This window comes from Pelobates fuscus, chromosome 5, assembly GCF_036172605.1.
Source record: "Pelobates fuscus isolate aPelFus1 chromosome 5, aPelFus1.pri, whole genome shotgun sequence".
Classification (NCBI taxonomy): Eukaryota; Metazoa; Chordata; class Amphibia; order Anura; family Pelobatidae; genus Pelobates; species Pelobates fuscus.
This window is the reverse complement of record NC_086321.1, coordinates 207312561-207337700: the sequence shown is the minus strand read 5'-3', so window position 1 is coordinate 207337700 and position 25140 is coordinate 207312561. Positions and strand designations below refer to the sequence as shown.

The 25140-nt window shown below is 43.2% G+C and overlaps 1 protein-coding gene across 1 annotated transcript; it reads right to left on the bottom strand.

The window, feature by feature from the left end:
- Positions 1-797: 797 nt before the first annotated feature.
- Positions 798-24588, bottom strand: ISCA1 (iron-sulfur cluster assembly 1). Its single transcript, XM_063454980.1, has 4 exons — positions 24392-24588; positions 19120-19173; positions 16826-16931; positions 798-3801 (listed from the first exon to the last, which is right to left on the bottom strand). Exons 1-4 carry the CDS (start codon positions 24470-24472, stop codon positions 3653-3655), a joined length of 390 nt encoding a protein of 129 aa, XP_063311050.1. The 5' UTR covers positions 24473-24588; the 3' UTR covers positions 798-3652.
- Between the last annotated feature and the right edge of the window lie 552 nt (positions 24589-25140).

The following is a 25140-nucleotide window of genomic DNA, read 5'->3' as shown; positions in this document are numbered from 1 at the left end:
TCAGTGTCTCTGTCGCTGAGAGTGTGTCAGTATCTGTCAGTGTGTGTGTGTGTGTGTGTGTGTGTCAATGTATGTGTAGGGCAATGTATGAGCACCTCGCAATCAAATGCCAACTGTACATACAAACACATTCAAACACTAAACCAAAGTACACCACTGTGTTCAAATAGCAACAGTACATACAAATATGCAACTGCATTCAAACGTTAGTTAATGCTTTCCTATGGGGATGCCGGCGATGCTGGAGGTCCTCATGCATAGTGTGAGGACGTCCAGCATAGATTAAAACACTTTTCGGGTTTTAAGAACCAGGAAGTCCCCCTAGTGGCTGTCTGAGAGAGCCACTAGAGGAGGACTTAACCCTGCACGTTAATTATTGCAGTTTATAAAAACTGCAATAATTACACTTGCAGGGTTAAGGGTGATGGTAGTTGGCACCCACACCACTTCAATGGGCAGAAGTGGTCTGGGTGCCTGGATTGTCCCTTTAACTGTTGCATGTGAATAAAACCTCATACGCAGCTCTACCATCAAGTCCTCAATGAAGTGGTCTGGGTGCCAGGTCCCCCTAGTTTTAATTCTCACGGAGTCCAGCGTCAAATAAGATCCCCATAAGAAAGCAACTTTTTTTTTGTTTACATATAGGGGAGAACTAACCATAATGCTAGTTTTATTTATTCTTAAATAAAAAACGGTTATATTTTCAATCAAATTTTTATCAAACAAAAGATCCTCATTACTAAAATAAATTACCAATTTAACTTAAACTTCAGTGTGATAAAAGACATACAATGGTATATTGTGCCACCAACATTTATTTTTCAAACCAAAAGTTATATAATGATACATATACATCCCAGTTCAAGTTCGACACCAACTTGTGCGTTTCAAAAAATCTCCTTCAAGAGAAAGGGATATCAGTGCCAACTTAACTTATGCAACCAAAAGATAACGCTTAGAACATTTACAAACCATGTCCCTTGATAAATAATAATAATAATAAAAAAAAAAAGCAGCAAACAGGTAGCTCTATGGTGCAATGTTTGAGAGGGCAAAGAACATGAAATGAATACCTAATATTGTCATTTTAACAGGAAGGAAAATAATAGTTCTTAAGGATTAGAAAGCAACAGAATTTTACAATACACACTACTGAAGTATTATAAGTGTTCGATTTGTGACACTGTTTGTTTTACACTGTATATACACATTATTTTTAGTTGGTCACACCAGTTTCATTACCATTTTTTTCTAAACTGATTTTACCACATTTACTATAAAATGTATTAAGGCAACATGGATTCTTACATAGTTGTACCTTATCGTGTAACAATGTAAGCTTTTAGTACAGTGCTGTTGGGAGTATTTGAACTATATTGAGCAAGCACATAGGATGTATTAAGGGTCAAGCATAATCATCATTGCCATATCTACTGCAGTGTACATATACATAACATTTTCTAAATAAGTTATACTCTATATCGGTTAGCCATTTATAATTAACATATTCAAACATCCTGTAGTATTGTAGCAAAATGAAGAACGGGAGCTGCACTAACAGATATTATATATAAAAATGCTGAATATTTAATTTCTAAAATCAATGGAAAAACTTAGAAGTAAAAATCTAATCTAAGGAAAAAGGCAATTTATTACACAAAATGGACAAAGCAAGTTTAATGCAGCTCCCACATCAGTAGGATTTATTTCTGTCAATTGCCTGGGAAATATTTTTAGAGTGTGTTAATAAAGGAATCCAAGTTTGTTGTAATAAAAATATAAAAAAAAAAATCCCAAGTTAATTTTAAGGGGAACAATCACTTTTCAGGAATTTATACCAATGAATAACCCTAAAAATCACCCACATAATTTGGTTTCTTTTAAAGTGTATATTGAAGATTTAGCAACTGGTGTCACAATTTAGAGAGGGCATAGTCAGAGCACTCTATGCTTTAGTAAGAGAAGAAACAAAAATATTGTTACTCTACCTCCACATACTATATGAAAATGACAAAAAAAAACCCAACACATGTGAAAACACAGGGGGATAAATAGCATAACATTAAAAAGTCTTTGGATGTAACAGTATCCCGCTTTAAAAGAGTCAGTCTAAGCACTATAACTACTACTTTGTGGTAGTAAGAAACTGGTGTCACGCACCATTTCCCAGTTGTGTAAGTGGTCCGACACAAAACAGAGTGTTGTCCCACAAAACTCACGTGGCCAGTTCATCAGAGGTTCAGACATTACACTTAGCAATGTAAATTTTTTTACCAATATTTGGATAGCATTGAGGAATTGTCAGATGATAAGCTCAGTCTTTTTCTACTGTCAACATGGACAAAAATGATATTGCCAACATGAAAGAGCGCAATTCATTTAGAAAGGGACTGGGTCCTAGGTGCCTGGGGACCTGATGTTAAAATCAAGCTGCTCACAAAATGGTTTGACACAGAACTGGGTGACAGCACAGGCTGCCTGCAACCACTACAACCTCTTGTGCTGCGTGTCCCTTGGCATTAGCAGAAAGGGTAAAAGAACAGAGATTTCATAAAATCACCAAATGTAAATTGACCCGTGTCTAGTAATCATGTATGTTTGTTTGTTTCTCCTCACTTCACTAAGAGCATATACACTTTCAAAATATGTTCTTTATTTGAAAAAGTGTTTTTTTTTATTTTTAAAAACAGACATTATTTAATGTTGTACACATTAGGGATCCTATTAAATACAATACAGTGTTGATCTATCACATTCTTTCTATGATTATAAATGGATAACCAATTTAGTAGGTAAGGCAGATAAGCATATTTGGATAAATCCCCCCCTCGCCCCCCAAAAAACCCTGGTCTTTTAGTGTATAAATCACGCTTACATGCTGGCTTGAAGCACACTGACCCAAGACAAAGCACCTCAAGGTAATGTTTTTTTACAGACCCCGTTGTGTAGAGAAACCAGATGTGTAGAACTACCTGTGAGTTCACAATACATTGAATATATATATAAAAAAAATTTAAGATGCAAAAACTATTGCTCCCAAAAGAACTTTCATTTCTGTTCTATCAATAACAGTGATCTACCATAAAATGATGTTTATAGCTTTATATTCACTCAAAATGTTAATGTTCTAATTGTTGTATCCTTGCAACAATTTCTCCATTAGGCCGTGCATTTTCTTTAATACTTTATTTAAAGAATGATTATATAAAGTAATGAAACCAATTCAATGTCTATTTGATTTCTCTTTGAATTCCTTATGAAATATTCCTGATAATTCAGACAAACGTCCTGGTTAACGAAACCTAAAGAAGTGTCTATGCATACTTTCATTTTACACTGCATTATGTAAAACATGTTCTATCTTTAAACAGAGGTACAATAAAAACACATGTTCTCTTTTAGGATAGATTCCTGTTAAGTTACAGATTTGAAAACCTGGAAATTTAAAGTTCAGTTACTGATGCTGCTTGCCAAAGTTGTAGGTACGACAGGAACAATTAATAGAGTTTTGTTCATAAAACACACTCAAATCTTATTAGATGAAATCAAGTAAGCTACATTTTATGAAGACTGATGATCTGACAACGTGCATTACAATTAAACATTACGATGAAGAGTACTGTTCATTAAGTTGAACAAAGGCAGCATTGTGTCAAATATTGAAGCTTTCACCACATCCACAAGTTCCTTTAATGTTTGGGTTATTAAAAACAAACTCGCTTGAAAGTTTATCTTCTACATAGTCCATTTCAGTTCCTAAGAGAGTGAGCTGTGCTTTCTTCTCAATGAATACTTTCACTCCTGTTATGGGGGAAAAAATAAAATTAAAATTTCAGCAGATTAGACTGATGGATGCCAGATAACATTTTATAGGTGGTTAAGAAGTCATAACACATATTGCTTTGTTTATATAGTACCTCCATAAATAAACAAATTTTAAAAATTCATAGAGAAGGCATATACACAAAATACAACTAAAATTAAATCATCATCTAACACCTCAATAATATGTTAATCAGAAACCACATAAATGCCCTCTCCATAAGAATCCTGTAGTATTCTTCTATAATGCACCTAAGGGGTCTAATATACAATATAACGCGAGTAACAGTATAGATATTGGAAGCTGAGCCTGATACGTTTTTCCCATAGAGAAACTGGCACTTTTATAAATGACTTTGTTAGACCCCCTGGCTTTAAAGCAGATACCGTGTCCTGTTACTTTATGGTTTGTTTAATTTAGTGGAGATAAACTCAACAGGCAGGCAACTGCCCAGAGCACCTGCATTGGAAAGACTTCTCAATGAGATGCATTGGGAAGCCTGTGATTGGACAGCCACAGAAAGTCTGGTTTGGAAGAAGATTAGTGCTTGCAAAGGCAGCAGACAGATCTGCAGCTTTTGCAGGCTGTTTTTAGCTTTACTTCCAATGAAAAAATAATGAAATGCATGCATATTTTCAATGGGGTAAATCTAATCAACGCTTTTTGTATTTGGGCAGTGGAGTGTCCTTTTATTAACTACCAAACCATTTAAGGGAAAATTAAATAACGGTTGTAAAACAATATATAGGTATGTGGCGGACCGCCCATTAACCCCTTAAGGACCAAACTTCCGGAATAAAAGGGAATCATGACGTGTCACACACGTCATGTGTCCTTAAGGGGTTAACCAGACTGGGTATTTCCGTCAAGCACGCTCCCTAGCCATCACCAGGACACCAACCAGCGTTCCAGCCCCTCGCTGCCGCAGCTTGGCCAGGGTCTAGCTGTTGCTTTCCATGCTGGAATTGGGTCCTGGATCCAGCTTCTAGTGATTAAAGCTCTCCTGCAAAGCGTATAGCTGTGTAGCTGGTACACCCAAACACTAGTCGAGACTGAGTGAAGGATAAAAAGGAACTGGTTTATCATTGCAAAGTTGCCTGCTTTTATACACAGCCCCCAGTATGGGGTCTCCATTCAATGCAAGACAAGCCCCTCCCATAAATGTGTGCCTGGGAGATAATTGCATTAAAGACCGGTAAGCGAATTATCTCCCAGAAACAGAGGGGCAAACATAAAAATACCCAAAAACATAAAAATATATAATATCTCGACAAATAATAAAACCCCAAATAGCCCTGATCTGAGCGCCCAAGTTCTAGAAATAGCGCTCAGATCCATGCTGTGTAGGGAAACGCCACCTTGTTAAAGTTCAGACCACTTTCCGGAGCTCCTGCATCCAAAATAAAGGGTACTCTGGCTGGCTCTTAAGTAGCATTTGTGCCCCCTTAGTCTCAGGCACCTTCCCTCCATAAAGCACTCTCCTAAGGGGTGCAAAGTTGTTCAAAACCCCGCACCCAGTTGTCCGTGAACCGCTCGGTCACCTCATGCCGAAAACAGTTCCATAAAATTTGCAGCCAATCCTGGTGAGGTGACCGGAGACCCACAAAGTTCTCATGCCAAATTTTGTTCCATAATGATCGCGGCCAAGTACTGCTGAGGACAATTTGTGGGTTTCTTCATGCGAAGAGCGCCAGAGATCTAGTGTTCAGTTTCATCGAATGAAGGGAAAGTGCCGAACAGGGGCACCCAGGGAAAGCTGCTAATCGCAGCTGGACAGGGTTAACTCCCAAACAGGGTCTTTGGATACGGCCCATAATCCTTGGGACTAGCTAGCAAGCTCCTCTGGGAGCTTGGGGCATTGGCACGTGTGCCACAACATACTGTATAACTATATGTTGTCACATTGCCATGACGTTGCCCATACCATATCATCCTCATTGCAGCCACGTTGCTTCTTTGGACTACACGTACTAATACATGGAAACACAAATATTACAGACACTCACTGATACAACTTACAACTGCCAGAACAGACAAACACAAATATTCACTGCTTCCACACAGATACAAACAAGGACACAATGTCAGACATAAAAACACTCCGACATCAAAATACACTGACAGTAACACACACACACACACACACACACAGCAGCCATGCTGCTATCCTGCTACATTATGAGGTGTAGTGTAACTTCACATAGTAATGGAGAAGGGAAGAAGAGTGTGCTCCATTTGCTTATACCAGGGACACCCAGGTATCATTTGATACCCGAGGCTTCACTCAGTAAGCTGGAGACATATTTGGTGGCCCCAGATTGACAGGTGAGCTGCGTGCAACGATCAATGTGAACGCTGTATACAGCTCTCAAAAATTGAGATTTAAATAGCCATTTACAGCAATGCATTGTGAGCAGGGTTGAATCCCTTGTCACACTATTGAGACCCAGGTATTAGCCACTATCTGGGCTCCCATTTGTCACCTGTGTACATTTAGTGACCCCCAGGTTGACAGATGAGTTGTATGCAGCACTTAAACTGAGCAATTTACACAGTACATTATTCAGCGTTAATGCAGCTGAAGAGATCCTGGTAGAGGCTCATCACATACCCCTTGACGATTGTCATGGGCAGCTGGCAAAGACCAGCACCAATCACAGTGTGATTGGCAGAGACGGAGGTTCCGCAATACATGTTGATAGAGAGCGGTCACAGAAAAGGGAATCCTAACATTATTGCAAGGGTTGTGTACAAATGATGCTCCATTAAGCTGAACGATTCAGGAGGAAGTCTTGCACCATGTCAGACTTTCTCCATTACAAATTTATCTTCCCTCCATACAAGCTTATTTCACCTCTCTCATCAGTACATACAAGAATCACAGGCAACTTTTCTGGCCTGCATGATCCCATTCCATATCACCTTATTAGATCTCGTCTTGTGTCATCCTTAACGCTTATCTTGTACTGTTTTCTTCTGGCATTATGCCCGCTCCCCCCCTTAAAAACGTGTTAAAAACAGACTCACCTCCATGTGTAAAATGGGTTTTGGATTTGATCATCCATTCAGTAATGCTCAGATTTCATTTTTCTTCAATACTTTATTTTTGAGAAAAGCATTTGACATTTACATAGCATAGAGTAAACATTGCCAGTTATGCGTTATGAGGGTCAGCTTGCACGTTGTTTGTACATAGCGTGGTTCTTTTCATTCATGGATAGCTCGGCATTTCGGTTTGTAAAGATGCTTTAATTTTTATATTTGTACAACATGGTAATCAACCTTGGTATTGGTCTGTAGTCCCAATAACCATTTAATGATAGAAATAGAATCAGGAGAGAAAGAAAGAGAGAGAAGAAATAAAACAAGAAAGGTATTGGAGGAATTTCATCAGGGTAGGGGGTGCCGGTGCCATTGGACTTAGTTTGTCCTGACCCACCTCTAAGAGGGCCCGCCCAACTGGAGGTTGGGTTGATTCTCTCCTGTCTGTGCTATTGTCTCAGGCTAAGTCACTAGAGGTTTATGGTTCCCACATTTTCTCGATTCGTGACGTATATCCTCGGACTTTAGCAGTTAGGCTGCCCGTGAGATATACGTAATTTATGTTTGACAGAACTGCGCTTACAGGGGGTGTTTCTGCCCTTAGCCATATTTGGGCTAGTGCTCTCCTTGCCGCTAAAGTCACCTTATGTATTAGTTTTGCTCTCTTTTTGTGCAGTCATCTAGGGGTCTATTGAGTAGGTACGTCCATGGGCTTAAGTCTGGTGCTCTATGGAATATTTGCGATATCAGAAACTGGGTCTCCTTCCAGAAGCTTTGTACCTTAGGGCATTCCCACCACATTTGGAGGTAAGTGCCCTTCAGGCCGCATCCCCTCCAACAGTCGTCCGTCGGGGTCTTCCCCATTTGGAGCAATTTTACTGGTGTAGTATACCACCTGAGGAGTGTCTTATACACTTGTTCTTGGAGAGACACACACATATGGACTCTGATGTGTTTGCCTCCCATATTTCCCTCCATTCCACTCCCTATAGTACTTCCCCCAGTTCTCTCTCCCATATGTCAGTGTAGGTGAGTGTGCCCCATTCCTTAGATTCTGAGCTAATATGAGCATAGAGTTTCGAGATAAGACCTGGCTGTGTGGTTTCGTTGAGGCACATTCTTTCGAAGAAGGACATGTGCCCTGTTGCTGCGTGTTGCAGGTGTGAGAGTTTCATGTAGTCTTTGAGTTGTATGTATCTGAAGAAGTCAGCTGGGGTGAGGTGCGTTGTAAGTTATCAAATGTGACTGGCGTGTTGTTCTTGTACATGTGGCATATCCTCTGTAGTCCCGCTGTTTCAAGGTTAGCGAAGTCTCTTGCTAGCATTCTCTTGCTAGCATTCCTTACAGAATCATGGCTAGATGAAAATGCGGGGCCTATTCTGGACACAGCTATTCCAGGCAATTACACAGTGTTCCACCGCCCGAGACAAGATCGCAGATCGTTATGATCTGTGCAAAATCATCCTTAAATCCCAGACCAATATCAGTCCAAAAACCCCAATCTTTCGAATGTGTAGCTGCCAGCCTCTCAATAAATAGAGGATTCTGGATTCAGTTAATATACAGATCCCCAGGAGATGGGAAGAGATTTCTTCAGGAACTCTCAGACCTTTTGGCTGGCTTAATCCTTGAACACCCCAGATGGCTTATATTGGGTCATTTCAACACTTGGATTGACACCCTATCCCTTGATAAGTGCACTCAGCTTCACACAAATCGTCGCCACTTCCACCCACAGAAAATGTCACACACTTAATCTAGTGTTTCAGTCTGGACTGTCACCAGTAACTGTAAATCCAGTTGTTTGGTCAGACCACCACTCCATTCCCTTCTCCATTGTATTACAATCAGCCAGACCCCAGCCTCAGAACCTGGTCAAACACCGCTCATTAAAAGGGGTGACGCCATTGGATGTAACATCACATATGGATCTAAGTAAACTAGTGGGCACCTGTGAAGACCCCAGCTACTTAGTCCGACTCTACAACAAAACCATGAGAGATACCCTAGAAAGCATTGCACCAACACGCATATGCACTGTCAAAACCCACAACAACGCACCGTGGTTTGATAACCCCATCAGAGAAATGAAAAGAACAGGCCATAAACTCGAGAGAAAGTGGCGCAGGACACACGATCCAGAGGATAAAGCCATCTAAACAGATATCAATTCAAGATAACTCTTGAAAAAAATAATTTTTATCATGCGAAATTGCACTCTCCCACAATAGACCCAGGCAACTGTTTCGCACAGTAGAAAGGCTTTGCAAACCAGCATGCATGCACATTCCGGCCAACTTTTCTCATGATAAATGTGAAGCATTTACGATCTTCAGAGACAAGATATCCTCAATCCGAGCCTCTATCACAGCAGGCCAAAGTTTCACACCATAAGCACTACAATGGAATGCCAGATTGCACAAGTTTATGGTCCACTTTTACAAATGGGGATATAAATGGCGTTAAAAGAACCATGCAAAAGTTACGCCCTACTAAATGTGACTTAGACCCTGCTCCAACTCAGCTTATATCTGCATGCATTGGAACACTCGCCCCAGCCCTCACAAAAATAGTGCAGTGTTCACTAAAAACTGGAGACTTTCCCGATCCTCTAAAAGAAGCTTTGCTAAAACTACTCCTAAAGAAACCTTTATTAGACCCAGACTGCATGGCTAATTACAGACTGGTATTAAATCTTCCATTTCTGGGGAAAAGAATTGAAAAGGTAGTGGCAACTCAACTAGAGGCCTATCTATCAAGCTTAACCCCTTAAGGACACATGACATGTGGGACATGTCATGATTCCCTTTTATTCCAGAAGTTTGGTCCTTAAGGGGTTAAGACCGCAGCCAAATGTACAAGTTGTGAACCAAAAAAAATTTAAACAAACCACAGATTTTGACTATATGTCAGTTCAACAATAATTTACCTCTTTCATATTAAATGCACCCACACTTATTATATATCATTTTATTCAGGGGAAACAGGGCTTTCATTTAACATCAAATATTTAGGTATGGAACATAACGCAATATGAATACAATAAAAAAAATCGTATTTTCTCTCTTTTTTTATAAATTCTTAGTTCTATGTGACATTCTAACTGTGAATGTCATAATACTGTTTGCTTTTACTGCAATAAAATACACATTTGTGGGGGGCGGGGCCTGACCGCAGAGCTGTGAGGACGCTCACCACAGCAGCTCCTGCTAAACTCGGCACTTAACGCTAATTTCACAGACCCACAGGCACTTAATCGTGAATTTAAAGCTACCACTCGAGAGCAGACACAGAGGGGAAGAGAAAGATACCTCTCCAGCGACGAACCGAGCACAACTCACAATTGGCCCTACAAGCATGGCGGGCGCAGGGGAGACGGCCGCTCCCCAGCTGCAATGCCACGCCGGGAATCTGTCTGCATGCCCTCGTTCCCCCCCCCCTCTGGACCGGTGGGGGTTATCCCGGTCTACCCCCAACCGACTCCCTAGCAAAGCGATGGGCCAGTACCGGCTTCGTGGAGCCCGAAACCCACCGACCCGGCGGTCTTTAATATGGCGGATGCCTCTCACACCTCCGACGCATGGCGGGAAACGGAGATGAGGCTGAACAGCATCTTCGCCAATTTCTGGGACTCCCTGGAAGCCCGCATGAGAGCCTCAGAGTCTGAAGACCCACTCCAGGCTTCACCACAGCACACCTCACAGGAGGCCAGACGGGGACAAACAGCAGCGCAACCCCAACAACAGATTTCTCACAAGGGTGACGCTAACCCGAATCGGAGGGGGCAGAGTCGAGTCACAAGGCCCAACAAAATCAGAAGCTGGACGGAGGTGGAGGGTCAAGTACTCTCACCCCCCATGCAAGGCAGTGACACGGAGGGGACCACCGAAGCCGAGCACAAGACCTCCCCAGACAAGGCAAGCGAAGTGGAGGGGAGCTGGATCAGGGGAGGTGACTGCCTCAGGAAGGTACATACAATGCTACCCCAGCCCAAGACAGGCGAACCTTACCCGACACACAAATTGGTTGGAGCTACACTCAGTGTCTTCAGCAACTCTACATGGCCCAGGGGATGTCAGCACCTTCACACCGAGGAGACCGCACCAGCTGCACAGACCACCACATGAGGCACATACACAGCCCCAACAAGGCATCGGCTGACCCCCAAAAGGACTGAGACTCAAAGCCAGGCATAGTACCATCTGTCACACAGATAAATACACTACTAAGCACGGCTATGTCCAGGCTAATATGTCCCTCGACATTTAACTCACACTCAGCAGTCGTATTAATAATATGCCTATTGTACCTGACCTACTCATGCTTCACTATTACTTATAGCCTATACACCCTTTGCAACTCCAAATCAGTCTAACCTAATACCTACACAATCGACTGACTGCACATAACGGTGTTTTTTCTACTGAAGTATAATCAGATAGTTACCTAGCTTGCCATCACCTTGAAACTACAGCCTGACAATTTATCTACCTAATACGTGACTAAAATATTGCATAGCCTAATGATTCTCTTTTCATAGTTAAGCTAGACAGGCATTGCATATGGTTATGTCAAGTTTTTGTTATACGACATGAAAAAAAAAAAAAAAAAGAGGCATCACTTCTCAGGAAAATGTAATCTCTTAAAGTTGAATGTACCGACCCCCAACTGTAAACTGTTATTGCATTTCCCTCTTTATTTTGTACCCCTTCTCATATGCCTCAATAAAAGAAAGAATAAAAAAAATAAAAATACACATTTGTATTCAGCGATGTCTCACGTTTTATGGTGTTTTGGGAAGTTACAGGGTCAAATATAGCATGTTACACTTTTCAGTTTTTTCACATTGAAATTTGCCAGTTTGGTTACGTTGCCTTTGAGACTGTATGGTAGCCCAGGAATGAGAATTACCCCCATGATGGCATACCATTTGCAAAAGTAGACAACCCAAGGTATTGCAAATGGGGTATGTCCAGTCTTTTTTAGTAGCCACTTGGTCACAAACACTAGCCAAAGTTAACGTTAATATTTGTTTGTGTGTGAAAAATGCAAAAAACTAATTTGAAAGCCAATTTTGGCCAGTGTTTGTGACTAAGTGGCTACTATAAAAGACTGAACATACCCCATTTGCAATACCTTGGGTTGTCTACTTTTGAAAATGGTATGCCATTATGGAGGTAATTCTTATTTCTGGGCTACTATACGGTCTCAAAGCCAACATAACCAATCTGGCGAATTTCATTGTGAAAAAACTGAAATGCAAGCCTTATATTTGACTCTGTAACTTTTGAAAACACCATAAAACCTGTACATGAGGGGTACTGTTATACTCAGGAGACTTTGCTGAACACAAATATTAGGGTTTCAAAACAGTAAAATGTATTACAGCAAAAATATCGTCAGTGTAAGTGCCGTTTGTGTGCGAAAAATGCAAAAAATTTCACTTTCCCTGACGATGTCATTGTTTTAATACATTTTACGGTTTTGAAACACAAATATTTGTGTTCTGCGAGGTCTCCCGAGTAAAACAGTACCCCCCATGTACAGGTTTTATACTGTCTTGGAAAGTTATAGGGTTAAATATAGTTAGCTAGCAAATTAAATTCCCTATAGTTTCGGCCTGGGTTGTTAGGCAGGTCCTGCAAATTGTAATTAATAAAAAGGACCTAATTATGTAAAATTATTACATAAATATATATGTAAAATTATTATATATACACGTGTGTGTGTGTGTGTGTATATATATATATATATGTATATAATTTTTTTACAATTATTTTTATTTATATATAGGTATACATATAGTGATGTATACGTATATACTTAGGTATATACATATATATATTATTGCGTTCTACGTGTATTTTGATATCTATATATATATATATATATATATTAATATAAAAATACAGTTAGAACGAAATTACACATATATATTTTTATTATTTATATTTTATTTTTTAACGTATTTACAAATTTTTTATTATAATATATATATATATATATATATATATTTATAATAATTATGTATATATTTAATCAATATCCTTCTACGTGTTTTTTGATATTAATATATATATATTAAAATACACTTAGTGTATGTGTAAATGTGTGTGTCATATTTATATATATAACAAACCACAGATATATATGTATGATCTAAGTATATTTGATTTTTAATGTAATATATTTTATTACTAACATTAAGGGGTTAAGAGGGGAGGAGAGGGGCAGAGACAGTGTCAGACAGTGATTTTACATCACTGGCTGACACACAGGATCAGTGATCACAGTGACTGGCTGTCACTGTGATCACCTCCTGCAGATTGCGGTAATTGGCCACAGTGGGAGTGCCTGGGTGGCAAGGCATGCCCCCCACCGCGATCTGCAGGGGGATCCTGACTGCAGTTACTATGGGTCAGCCAATAGGCTGACACATAGTAACCTCTGATCGCAGTGACAGGCTGTCACTGCGATCAGATCGCAGGGAGAGGCTGTCTCTGCATTCAGATCGCAGAGACAGCCTCTCACTGCGATCATACTCTGCAGATCGCGGTCACTGACCGCAGGGGGACTGCCTGGGGGGCCAGGCATGTCCCCTGACCGCGATCTGCAGAGTGAAAATGCCGCGGCTCCATGTGTCAGCCGATTTTAAAATCGGCTGACACATGGTAAATACCGATCGCAGTGACAGCCTGTCACTGCGATCGGAAGCTGCAGACCGCGGTCCCCAGGCACAGGGGGGCTGCCTGGGGGGCCAGGCATGCCCCCCGACCGCGATCGCAGCGGCCATGTGCCGCCGGCCACGTGGGAGGCAAGACCGCCCAGGACGTTCTATGCCGTCCTGCGGCTTTTAGAGCCGGCCAATTAAGGACGGCATAGAACGTCCTGCGGTCTTAAGGGGTTAAACATCTTTGATCCTTCCCAGTCAAGTTTCAGATGCCGCCACAGCACTGAAACAGCTCTAGTCTGAGTGCTAAATGATCTCCTTATGGCGAGAGACAAAGGGGATTACTCCACCCTAATCCTCTTGGATCTCTCAGCTGCATTTTACACCATTGATTTTAATAGATCGCTCACAGCACATCTGTGGTCTACGAGGCACAATCCTTAACTGATTTAAATCTTTCCTCACTGGTAGATCACAGAGAGCAACAGGATCAAGCTCATCAGCACCAACAGAACTGGCCTGCGGAGTTCCACAAGGATCCATCTTGTCTCCCATGCTATTCGCAATTTACTTGTTACCACTGGTGGACATCATTAAGCGACATGGCCCAAGGTATCATTGTTACCCTGATGACACAACTACTTCTCCTTTGCTCCAGATACCACAGAGCCAATAAGCCGCATCAACCATTGCTTAGCAGACCTCATAGAATGGATGACTGCTAGTTGGCTTAAAGTGAACCCGGACAAAACAGGGTTACTCTTGGTGAGGGGACCCTGGGCAACAAGACGGAGCTTGGAGGCTCTGAACTCATCAGTTCATCAATGGTACGAAACCTCAGAGTGCTGATTGACTCTGGACTATCATTTAAACAGCAGATTTCCAACATAATAAAATTTGCCTACTTTCATCTGAAAAACAGCCAGGATAAAACACTTAATTCCACCGGATGATATGCCAACATTAATCCATGCATTTGTAATACTCTCGGCTAGATTACTGCAATGTACTTTACAATGCAGTAATCTAGAAAAATAACTCAATCACCAGACTGTACAAAATGTAGCAGCCAGACTACTGACCACTTAAACTCGCTCCGGCTACATAACACCTGTTCTCCACTCCCTGCATTGGCCTGCTAACCTTCAAAGCCTTAAACAATTAAGGCCCACAGTACCTGAAAGAGCTCCTGACACCCTACATCCCATTCACTTCGGTCAGCCAGTAAATTCTTCCTGTCAGTGCCAAGAAGAAAGAAAGAAAGACTCAAGTTACAGGGCATTCAGCCACGCTGCCCCTACCTTCTGGAACTCTTCACCGTGTGAAATTTAGAGACACCGTCCTTACAGAAATATATATATATATATATATATATATATATATATATATATATATATATATATATATATATATATATATATATATATATATATATATATTTTTTTTTTTTTTTTCTGATTTCACACGGTGAAGAGTTCCAGAAGGTAGGGGCAGCGTGGCTGAATGCCCTGTAACCTGAGTCTTTCTTTCTGAGATTATATATATATATATATATACACACACACACATACATACATACATACACATATACATATACATACACATATATATATATATATATATATATATATATACATACATATATACACACACACACACACACAAAAAAAACCTAAAGACCGACCTCTTCCATCAGGCATTCAGTACACACAGCTGGCCTTCAGAAACTCCGAACTTTTGTGTCTTTATGTTTGTATACTTGTAAAGTGCTTTGAGTCTCACAGGGAGAAACACAACATATATATAAAAAACAATTATCCTAAAAACAAACCCCCCACAAAAACCATAATCTTTCTCTTCTACCATCCCATATCTCTCTGCTCCCTAGAACGACTTGCCTTTACTAATCTGGCATTCTTTCTCTGAATTGAATCAGTGCACCTCTATGATGAAAGTTCAGTGTCTGCATGCAGAGGGAGGAGACACCGAATGTCTGGATGCATTTTAGGCAGCCATGACCCAGGAAGGATCTCTAACAGCCATCTAAGGAGTAAACACTACATTTTCTCTGAAAAGACAGTGTTTACTGCAAAAAGCCTGAAGGAACTGGTTATACTTACCAGAACAAATTCTATAAGCTGTAGTTGTTCTGGTGACTATAGTGTCCATTTTATCAAGTTGTTTTGCTCTGGATTATGTTTGGGCATATATATTGTTAAGACAAATTATAAAGTTGTATATAATATTTATGAAAAACATTTCCTATCTTCTCTGGATTCATATTTTATTTGTACATCAACTGCGCAACTACTAATTTCTCATCTGTTAACCATTTAGAAAGGTTATTGTCTTTATAATATTATAATCTTATTTTTCTGTTGCTAAAACATTCATTTTGTTGTACCTCTTGAAATTGTCTCAAGTTTTTACGAGTCAACTAATTTTTTTATTTTAATGATATTAGCTAATCTATAAAATTTTATAAATCACTGCGCCATAGATTCGCCTCTATCCCTTTTAATTAGATTTTTAAGTTTAAATCAGATAGCCTCTAATTATGGCTTTGAACACCTGGAGGAAGGGACGGACTCAAATATGGTTATTGGGACTGGATACTATGATGAAAACCTGTTAGGTAAAATGCACTGTGTTTTTGGAAAGCTTATTATTGGTGATAATTATTCACTTTAGTTTACCATTTGTTATGAATTTTTAGTTTTCATTCCCATTTTTTTTGGTAGTGATTCAAAACAATTTGTATAGCCCGGCAGATCACAAGTAAGAATTTGAACTGATCTCAAACGACTCTTTTCAAGAAATAATGCCAGGAGAGCGCTATTGTAAAGTGAAAAAAAATAAAGACATAAAATGACATGCGATCCCTTGAATAATAGAAAATTTGTTGTACCTTAAAAAAAATAATAATTGAAAAAAAATACATATATATTGCTCCTAGATACAGTGGCCACAATACACAGCTAAAGCCATTGTAAGACAAAGTATCACAGAGCAATGATTATAAGAATAACTAATCAGAGCAAAACACCTGGTTGACAGCCAGGGGGCGTTTCATAGTTTAATTATTAAAGTGCAGATGATTTCTTATAGAAAACTGGAATGGAAACAGAATATTCCTTACCCATAAAGCAATTCAGCAATCTGTAGTGGTCCTTTATTATGCATAGTCATTGGGGCATATCCTAAAAGAGCCAAGCCAAGCCACCCCCACCCTACTCATTTTTAATACGGGGGAAACGGGGTACAAAACACATTATATACAGACAACTTACCATCCTGTACCACTTCTTCATCAGAAGGTCCCTTGGACTTTGCATATTCTAAGTAGTATGACAAACCATTGCAACCCCTTGTGCGAACGGCTACCTTTAAACCATGCTGTCAAAAAGAGGCAGTACAAATGAAAACATAATCAAGGTTACACACCAAAGAGAATGTCTTTCTAAGGGATTTAGCAAAAGATATATATTGAACATAGCAATTACTTTTAAAATAATTTGAATTCAATAAAGAGCAAGATAAATAAAAAAATATTTTGTGCAAACTATGCCTTTTTGAGAAACTTGGTCTGAGTGCCAGGTCCATCTAGGATTAACCCTTTCTGCTGTAAACAAAGCAGTTTCAGAGAAACTGCTATGTTTACAAATGGGTTAATCCAGCCTCTAGTGGCTGTCTCATTGACAGCCGCTAGAGGCGCTTCTCACAGTGAGAGGACGCCAGCGTCCATAGGAAAGCATTAAGAACTATAGACTGGCTGAATGCGCGCGCGGCTCGTGCTGCACATGCACATTCAGCCGATGACGGAGAAAGGAGGAGGAGAGTCCCCAGCGCCCCCCCAGTCCCCAGTCGCTGGAAAAAAAGGTAAGGGATTAACCCCTTCCTCACCCAAGAGCCCGGCGGGAGGGGAGCCCTGAGTGTGAGGGGGACCCAAGGACCCTATAGAGCCAGGAAAACGAGTATGTTTTCCTGGCACTATAGTGGTCCTTTAAATTAAAAACACAAAGATACACAAGTGCGTGAAGAACGACTTAAAAGATAATACATGCATCTAAACAATTTATGTCTAAATAAAGTTGTTATGGTGCCAGAAGGCACTCATAACTCAAGGGGTAAAACTGTTGCCTCCAGGGATAATGTCCACTCCCCCCAGGCAATATCTGGCTTCAGAATTTTCAGATTCAGGAAGCACAGATTGCTGCCGGGCAGAGGCGCTGCCAATTGGGTGAGAGCAGTCAGCTCACCCTCTAAGCCTATCAGTGAGACTCTTAATTCACTAAATTGGCTTGCGAAAGACAGTTTAGTGAAAAGGGATGATTGGCGTCAATGGGGAGTAAACGATGATAGCGTCAGCCAGTCAACGGCACCTCTGCCCGACAGGACTATAAAACACTAGTGTTCCTTTAAGCTACAGTTTTTTTTTCTTGGAGTCTATTGAATGCCATTACGCTTTAGTTATTTTAAAATACAAAATATAACAGGATCAAAATTACAAGTCAGGCCTAAAACTTACTTGCCAGGGCAAATATGCACAAGCTTTAAACTAATCCTAAAGCTATAGTTTACCTGTCCTTACTCTTTTCTCTTTTTCAGCCCCCACTCATCCAAATAAAAATGTTAAAAACTAAAAGCGGCTTTGTCACAGTCTGGGCACCTTGGCAAAGACCCCCAATTGTGAACCTCGCTTGGGGTCAGAGTGAGGCCACTCTGCCTCAAATCAATGTTGATTATCTCATCCAAAGCTTTCCCGTAATGAAGCATGTGGAGGTTAGTGTGCATGAGCTGCATAATGCCACGCTGCACCAGTCAAATAAACTAAATAAGAGTTGTTTGATCAATAATTGATGTTAACTTTGTTATAGCTGCAGAAGGACCTTGAGTGGCTGTTGTCCTGAGACATAAACTCTCGTGGCACGTTAATCCTGAAACATGAATATTGCCTTTCCTTTAAAAAAAAAAAAAAAAAGCAGTGTTTTCAGTTGCAGGATTAAACATACAGGCACACAGACTACTTTATTGAGATGAAGTAGTTTGTGTGCCTACAAAGTCTCTTTAAATTTTCAAAAAAATCTGAATTTAGAGAATAACCCCGTGTCTGAAGACAGGGGTAACATATGTGCAAAGGGTTAGAATGCAAAATAAATGAGTATTTGCGTGGAGAGGAGTGAGTGAATTTATCCGTGTTTCTTTGTAGAGGGCTATTGTGTGTGCATGTGTGAATGCAGGGGTATAAAAAGGTACAGAGGGCTATTGTATGTGCATGCAGTGATATCTCGGTAGGTGAACGGTCAGTGTGTGTTGGAATACAGGGGTGTATGTTACACCCTTTCCCCTACCCATGTCACTTGTTGCCTGCCACTAGATAGGAAATAACATGAGGAGGGATTGTGATTTGAGAAGAGTTAGTGATATTAGGAGGTAGAGGGGTCACTAAGGAGGAGGAGAAATAATGACATGTCACCGATTTCCTTCCCCATTGCCTCATGATCTCGAATTCCAAAACAAAGATCAAAACTGTAACCTTTAGTAAATTTAGACAAAAGTCGCAAGTGGTTGGTTTTCTACTTACGTTATCAGGTTTATCGTGGAGTAACTGCTTTATTTTATTTACAGCTGCAGGTGTCTGAAAAACAAAATTAGATAATTTAAAACCATACAATACATCCATTTTTAATGCCATATTATGATGCTATAAAACACAAAATGCTAAAATCAAAACTCTACATACAATTGTAACATAGTAATGGGGTAAGGCCTCAGTACGGTGGCTATAGAATACATCAAATTGATGTAGAATCTTTAAATGGTGTCAACACTAATCTTAATCATTTTGTGTGATTATGTAGGCTCCATTAGTCTTTGGTCTAATCTTGTACTAGACTACTATCACTTCAACAAAAAGAATAGTATGTCACTGAAATTTGCTACTTACATTGTTCACATGTATGTGAAAGAACATCTGATGGGCAGAGTATATAGATTGCTGTACATATAACTTGTTCTCTCCCTCTTATAGAGACAAAATGTTCCCTTCGTGCCCCACAAGTGCAGGCTATTGTACTAAATGGGGGACCTGGGAAAAATACTGAGACAAAGTGCCACTTTAAAGAAGTAATTTAGAGACAAAAATGCTGCCAAAGCGATGACAAAAGGCTTTGCTTAATACTTTCAACTCAAGGACATGCAACTACGTCACAACTATACTGGGCATAAACCCATTTAGGATGTATTGACACTTTGTAATGTTTTCTTGTGAGTAGGATTAAATCCCTGCTCACTCTAGGGAGTCCAAGGTATCAATCGATACTTGAAGCTCCCCTCAGCCATTTTTAGTAGCCCCAGACCGAGAGATCAGCTGTAAGCAGGGCTCAAATTGAGCGTGAACACTGCTCTTTAAATGGGGATTAAATCCCCAACAACAACAGTGCTTTTTAAGCAGGGTCAAGTCCCTGCTCACACCAGGAGATGCGGTTATCGATACAAACCTATGGCTGCCATCTCTCATCTGGGGCCATACTCCGTGACCCCAGACTGATAGAGGAGTTGTATGCAGTGCTAAAACGGAGTAGTGTATACAGCTCTTTAAATAGGTCTATAGCCAAATCAGGCGACACTCGCCTGCCCTCCTTGCTGACCATCAGAATTTATGATTCTATCCAATCCAATGCTTTCCCATAGGGAAAGCATTGGATTGGCTGACATAGTCAAGGAGACGGGACAGGGCAAAATGCCAGCTTGGCCAGTCACTGAATCAATGCAACTCTGTAGAAAATTCAGCGTGCCAATGCAGAGCGTGGAGACGCTGTACAGTAGTGCAGCACTGCCCATGGATCACCTCCAGTGGCCATCTGAGGAGTGGCCACTGGAGGCATCCCATAGGGGACAATGTAAACACTGCCTTTTTACTGAAAAGGCAGTGTTTACATGAAAATGCCTACAGGGACTGATTATACTTACCAGAACAACTACATTAAGTTGTAGTTGTTCTGGTGACTATAGTGTCTCTTTAAAATTACAGTGGACCAAACATACATTGCAAATTCTAGGTTTTGCTTTGGTTCAGAACTTAGACAACTGCCTCCACTCTTAAGGGTTTTGATGGGTGTTTTCGTGCAATAAAAAAAAATATAAGGATGACAAACAGTAAAAGGGCAGGGTTTGTGCAAAAAACAAACCACTACATTTGGACATGATTTTGAGGCTACTAAAAATCATTTGATGCTACCCTTTCCTGCATCAAAATATTTCCATGTACAAAGACCGGGGCTCATATTTGGACCTGTAAATTCCAAAAAAACCAGCAAAACTGTATATGCATGGGCATTGCTGTATTTGTGGGCTGTTGTAGAATACAAAATGTGTGATTTAGTGGAGTAAAAAATAAAAAAATAAAAACCACCACAGAATCCCATGCTGAACTTGGAAAAACATAAACATTCCTCAATTATTCTACATTTTAAAGGACCACTCTAGGCACCCAGACCACTTCAGCTTAATTAAGTGGTCTGGGTGCCAGGTCCAACTAGGGTTAACCCATTTTTTTTTATAAACATAGCAGTTTCAGAGAAACTGCTATGTTTATAAATTGGTTAAGCCTTCCCCCTAATCCTCTAGTGCAGTGATGGCGAACCTATGGCACGCGGCCATAGGTCCGCCATTAATGCAGAGTAGGCACCTGCCTGCCCGAAACGGCAGGCGCCTACTCTGCTTCCGGGTCGGGAGGCAGAGGGAGGGATCTGTGATGCAGCTTCCCTGTCCTCCAGCGCGATGCTGTGTGGAGCGTTGCCGAGCGCCATGGCAACGCTCCACACAGCATCGCGCGGGACGACAGGGGAGTTGATTCACAGATCCCTCAGCCTGCAGTGCTTTCCACCACCGGACCACCAGGGATGGCTGTGCTGCGCCCCCCCCCCCCCCCCCCTCCCTACTTCATTAAAGGTAAGAAGGAGGGAGGGGGGGAATACTGACACCCAGCACCCGCACCCCTACCCCCCCAGCAGAACCCCTACCCCCCCCAGCAATAACCCTACCACCCCTTCCCCCCAGCAGTACCCCTAACCCCACAACAGTACCCCTACCCCCACAACAGTACCCCTATTCCCCCAGCAGTACCCCTTCCCCCCAGCAGTACCCCTACCACCCCCACAACAGTACCCCTACCACCCCCACAACAGTACCCCTATCCCCCCAGCAGTGCCCCTACCACCCCCATTAAAGGTAAGAAGGAGGGGGTTAGGGGGAGGAAGGGAGGGGGGAGGGAGGGAGGGGTGGGATACTGACACCCCCCAGCAGTACCCCTACACCCCAAGCACCCCATCCCCCCAGCAGTACCCCTACCACCCCTTCCCCCCAGAAGTACCCCTACCCCCCACAACAGCACCCCTATCTCCCCAGCAGTACCCCTATCCCCCCAGCAGTACCCCTATCCCCCCAGCCATGCCCCTACCACCCCCAGCCGTACCCCTGCCCCCCAGCAGTACCCCTGCCCCCCCAGAAGTACCCCTGCCCCCCCAGAAGTACCCCTGCCCCCCCACACAGTACCCCTACCGCCCAGCAGCACCCCTACCTCCCCACAGCACCCTTACCCCCCCACACAGCACCCCTACACCCCCCACACACAGCACCCCCCCCCCACACACAGCACCCCTACCCCCCCACACAGCACCCCTACCCCCCCACACAGCACCCCCCCCCCCACACAGCACCCCTACCCCCCCACACAGCACCCCCCACCAAACACACACAGCACCCCCCACAAACACAGCACCCCCCACACACACACACACACAGCACCCCCCACACACTTACACTGCACCCCCCACACACTGCACCCCCCACACACACACACAGCACCCCCCACACACACACACACACACAGCACCCCCCACACACACACACACACAGCACCCCCCACACACCCTCACACACACACACAGCACCCCCCCCACACACACGCAGCACCCCCCCCACACACACGCAGCACCCCCCCCACACACACGCAGCACCCCCCCCACACACACGCAGCACCCCCCCACACACACGCAGCACCCCCCACACACACACGCAGCACCCCCCCCACACACACGCAGCACCCCCCCCACACACACGCAGCACCCCCCACACACACGCAGCACCCCCCCACACACACACGCAGCACCCCCCCACACACACACGCAGCACCCCCCCCACACACACGCAGCACCCCCCCCACACACACGCAGCACCCCCCCCACACACACACGCAGCACCCCCCCCACACACACGCAGCACCCCCCCCACACACACGCAGCACCCCCCCCACACACACGCAGCACCCCCCCACACACACGCAGCACCCCCCACAAACACACGCAGCACCCCCCCCACACACACACACAGCACCCCCCCACACACAGCACCCCCCCCACACACACACACAGCACCCCCCCCACACACGCAGCACCCCCCCCACACACGCAGCACCCCCCCCACACACGCAGCACCCCCCCCCCCACACACGCAGCACCCCCCCCCCCACACACGCAGTACCCCCCCCCATACACACGCAGTACCCCCCCCCATACACACGCAGTACCCCCCCCACACACGCAGCACCCCCCCCACACACACACACAGCACCCCCCACACACACACAGCACCCCCCACACATCACCCCCACACACACACACATCACCCCCACACACACACACATCACCCCCACACACACACACATCACCCCCACACACACACATCACCCCCACACACACACACATCACCCCCACACACACACATCACCCCCACACACACACACACATCACCCCCACACACACATCACCCCCACACACACACACACACATCACCCCCCCACACACACACATCACCCCCCCACACACACATCACCCCCACACATCACCCCCACACACATCACCCCCACACACACACACATCACCCCCCCCCATCACCCACACACACACACATCACCCCCACACACACACACACACATCACCCCCACACACACACACACACACACACACCCCCACACACACGCAATTGCAGTGTTGGCACTTTAAGGGAAAAAAAGTTGGCATGTATTGCGGTTTGGGCACTCGGGCTCAAAAAGGTTCGCCATCACTGCTCTAGTGGCTGTCTCATTGACAGCCGCTAGAGGCGCTTGCGTGATTCTCACTGTGAAAATCACAGTGAGAGCACACAAGCGTCCATAGGAAAGCATTGATAATGCTTTCCTATGAGACCGGCTGAACGCGCGCGCAGCTCTTGCCGCGCGTGCGCATTCAGCCGAATGGGAGGGTCGGAGGAGAAGAGCTCCCCGCCCGGCGCTGGAGAAAAGTAAGTTTTAATCCCTTTCCTCTCCCCAGAGCCCGGCGGGAGTGGGTCCCTGAGGGCTGGGGCACCCTCAGGGCACTATAGTGCCAGGAAAACGAGTATGTTTTCCTGGCACTATAGTGGTCCTTTAAAACAGATTAAATTATGGGTCATATACAAATATTTGATGTCAAACGAAAGTTCCATTTTTAACTAACAAAATGACATATAAGTGATAAATGATGGCTGGACAGACATACAGCTCATAGGCTAAGTTTTGTTTAAGAGGTTGGAGTATCTCGCAGTGTGAGAGGAGAGCTGGAGCTGCTCTGCCCGCGGTGCCCTTGTTCTCTGAGTCTCTGTACATCCACTCACCGCCGCTATCGCAGAATGATACATACACACACAGTGACCGAGTCTCTATCGCACAATGATACATACACACACGGATCACGCATGTCAGCACTGTGTTAATGCCGCCCGTCAATGAGACAGTTAGATAACCCGCCTGGGCCTCCAGTCACTGCGCTCGGACTCACCAAGGTGAGGGCGGCCCGGGTGGGCTGCAGCTTCCTCTTGCTGACCGCCCTAATGGTCGCTCTCACTAGCGAGGCCGACATATTGTTGTTGTTGTCACTCTGTTGCCCATGAAGGGCAAGGAAGAGCCTGGTGCCAAGAGACGGGCGCACTGACGGCTGGACTGGTGACAGCTTCCGGTGTCAGCGGGACAAGAACGTTAAACCCCGCCCACTGCAACCAAGCTTATTGGCTGAGAGCTCCTGAGTCCTGATAAAGGGGCGGGGTTACCAGAAAGTGATCAACACAACCTGGGTGTCACAGTGTGCCTCCAGCATGGGCTGCTCACTGCTGGGATAGAGAAATAAATAAATAAATAAAAATAAAATGTGTATATATATATATATAAAAATATATTGAGAACAATGCATCCAGAACTACACCCTGGGACCCCCTTGTCTCAAGGGTTTCCTTTATTTGTACATGTTGATTTCTTTTGGGTTACCCCCTACTGTGTAGCTCTGTGTTAGGCTCCATTTAGGTCTGACCTGATACCCTCACCTAGAGTGAGTATACAGATCATCTCTACCTTTCTTCCTCTCTTCATTATTATGTTATCATAAGTTTTTGTGATGCCTGGGTGTCCCGCTGTTTTGGACCTATGAAACAATGTCATTACTTTTTTCCTGTCCCTTCCCTGTACAAGCAATAAACCTGTAGGTGTTTCAGATGGTGCTTGGTTTTGATATCTCTTCACCTTATCCAAAAAGAG

What these genes read in the sequence shown, in the direction of transcription:
- ISCA1 (XM_063454980.1), bottom strand. Translation starts at nt 24,472, where the DNA reads ATGTCGGCCTCGCTAGTGAGAGCGACCATTAGGGCGGTCAGCAAGAGG. An exon ending in CCCGGGCCGCCCTCACCTTG is followed by an intron (nt 19,174 to 24,391) that starts GTGAGTCCGAGC and finishes TTTGTTTTTCAG; the next exon opens with ACACCTGCAGCTGTAAATAA. An exon ending in TCCACGATAAACCTGATAAC is followed by an intron (nt 16,932 to 19,119) that starts GTAAGTAGAAAA and finishes TCTTTTTGACAG; the next exon opens with CATGGTTTAAAGGTAGCCGT.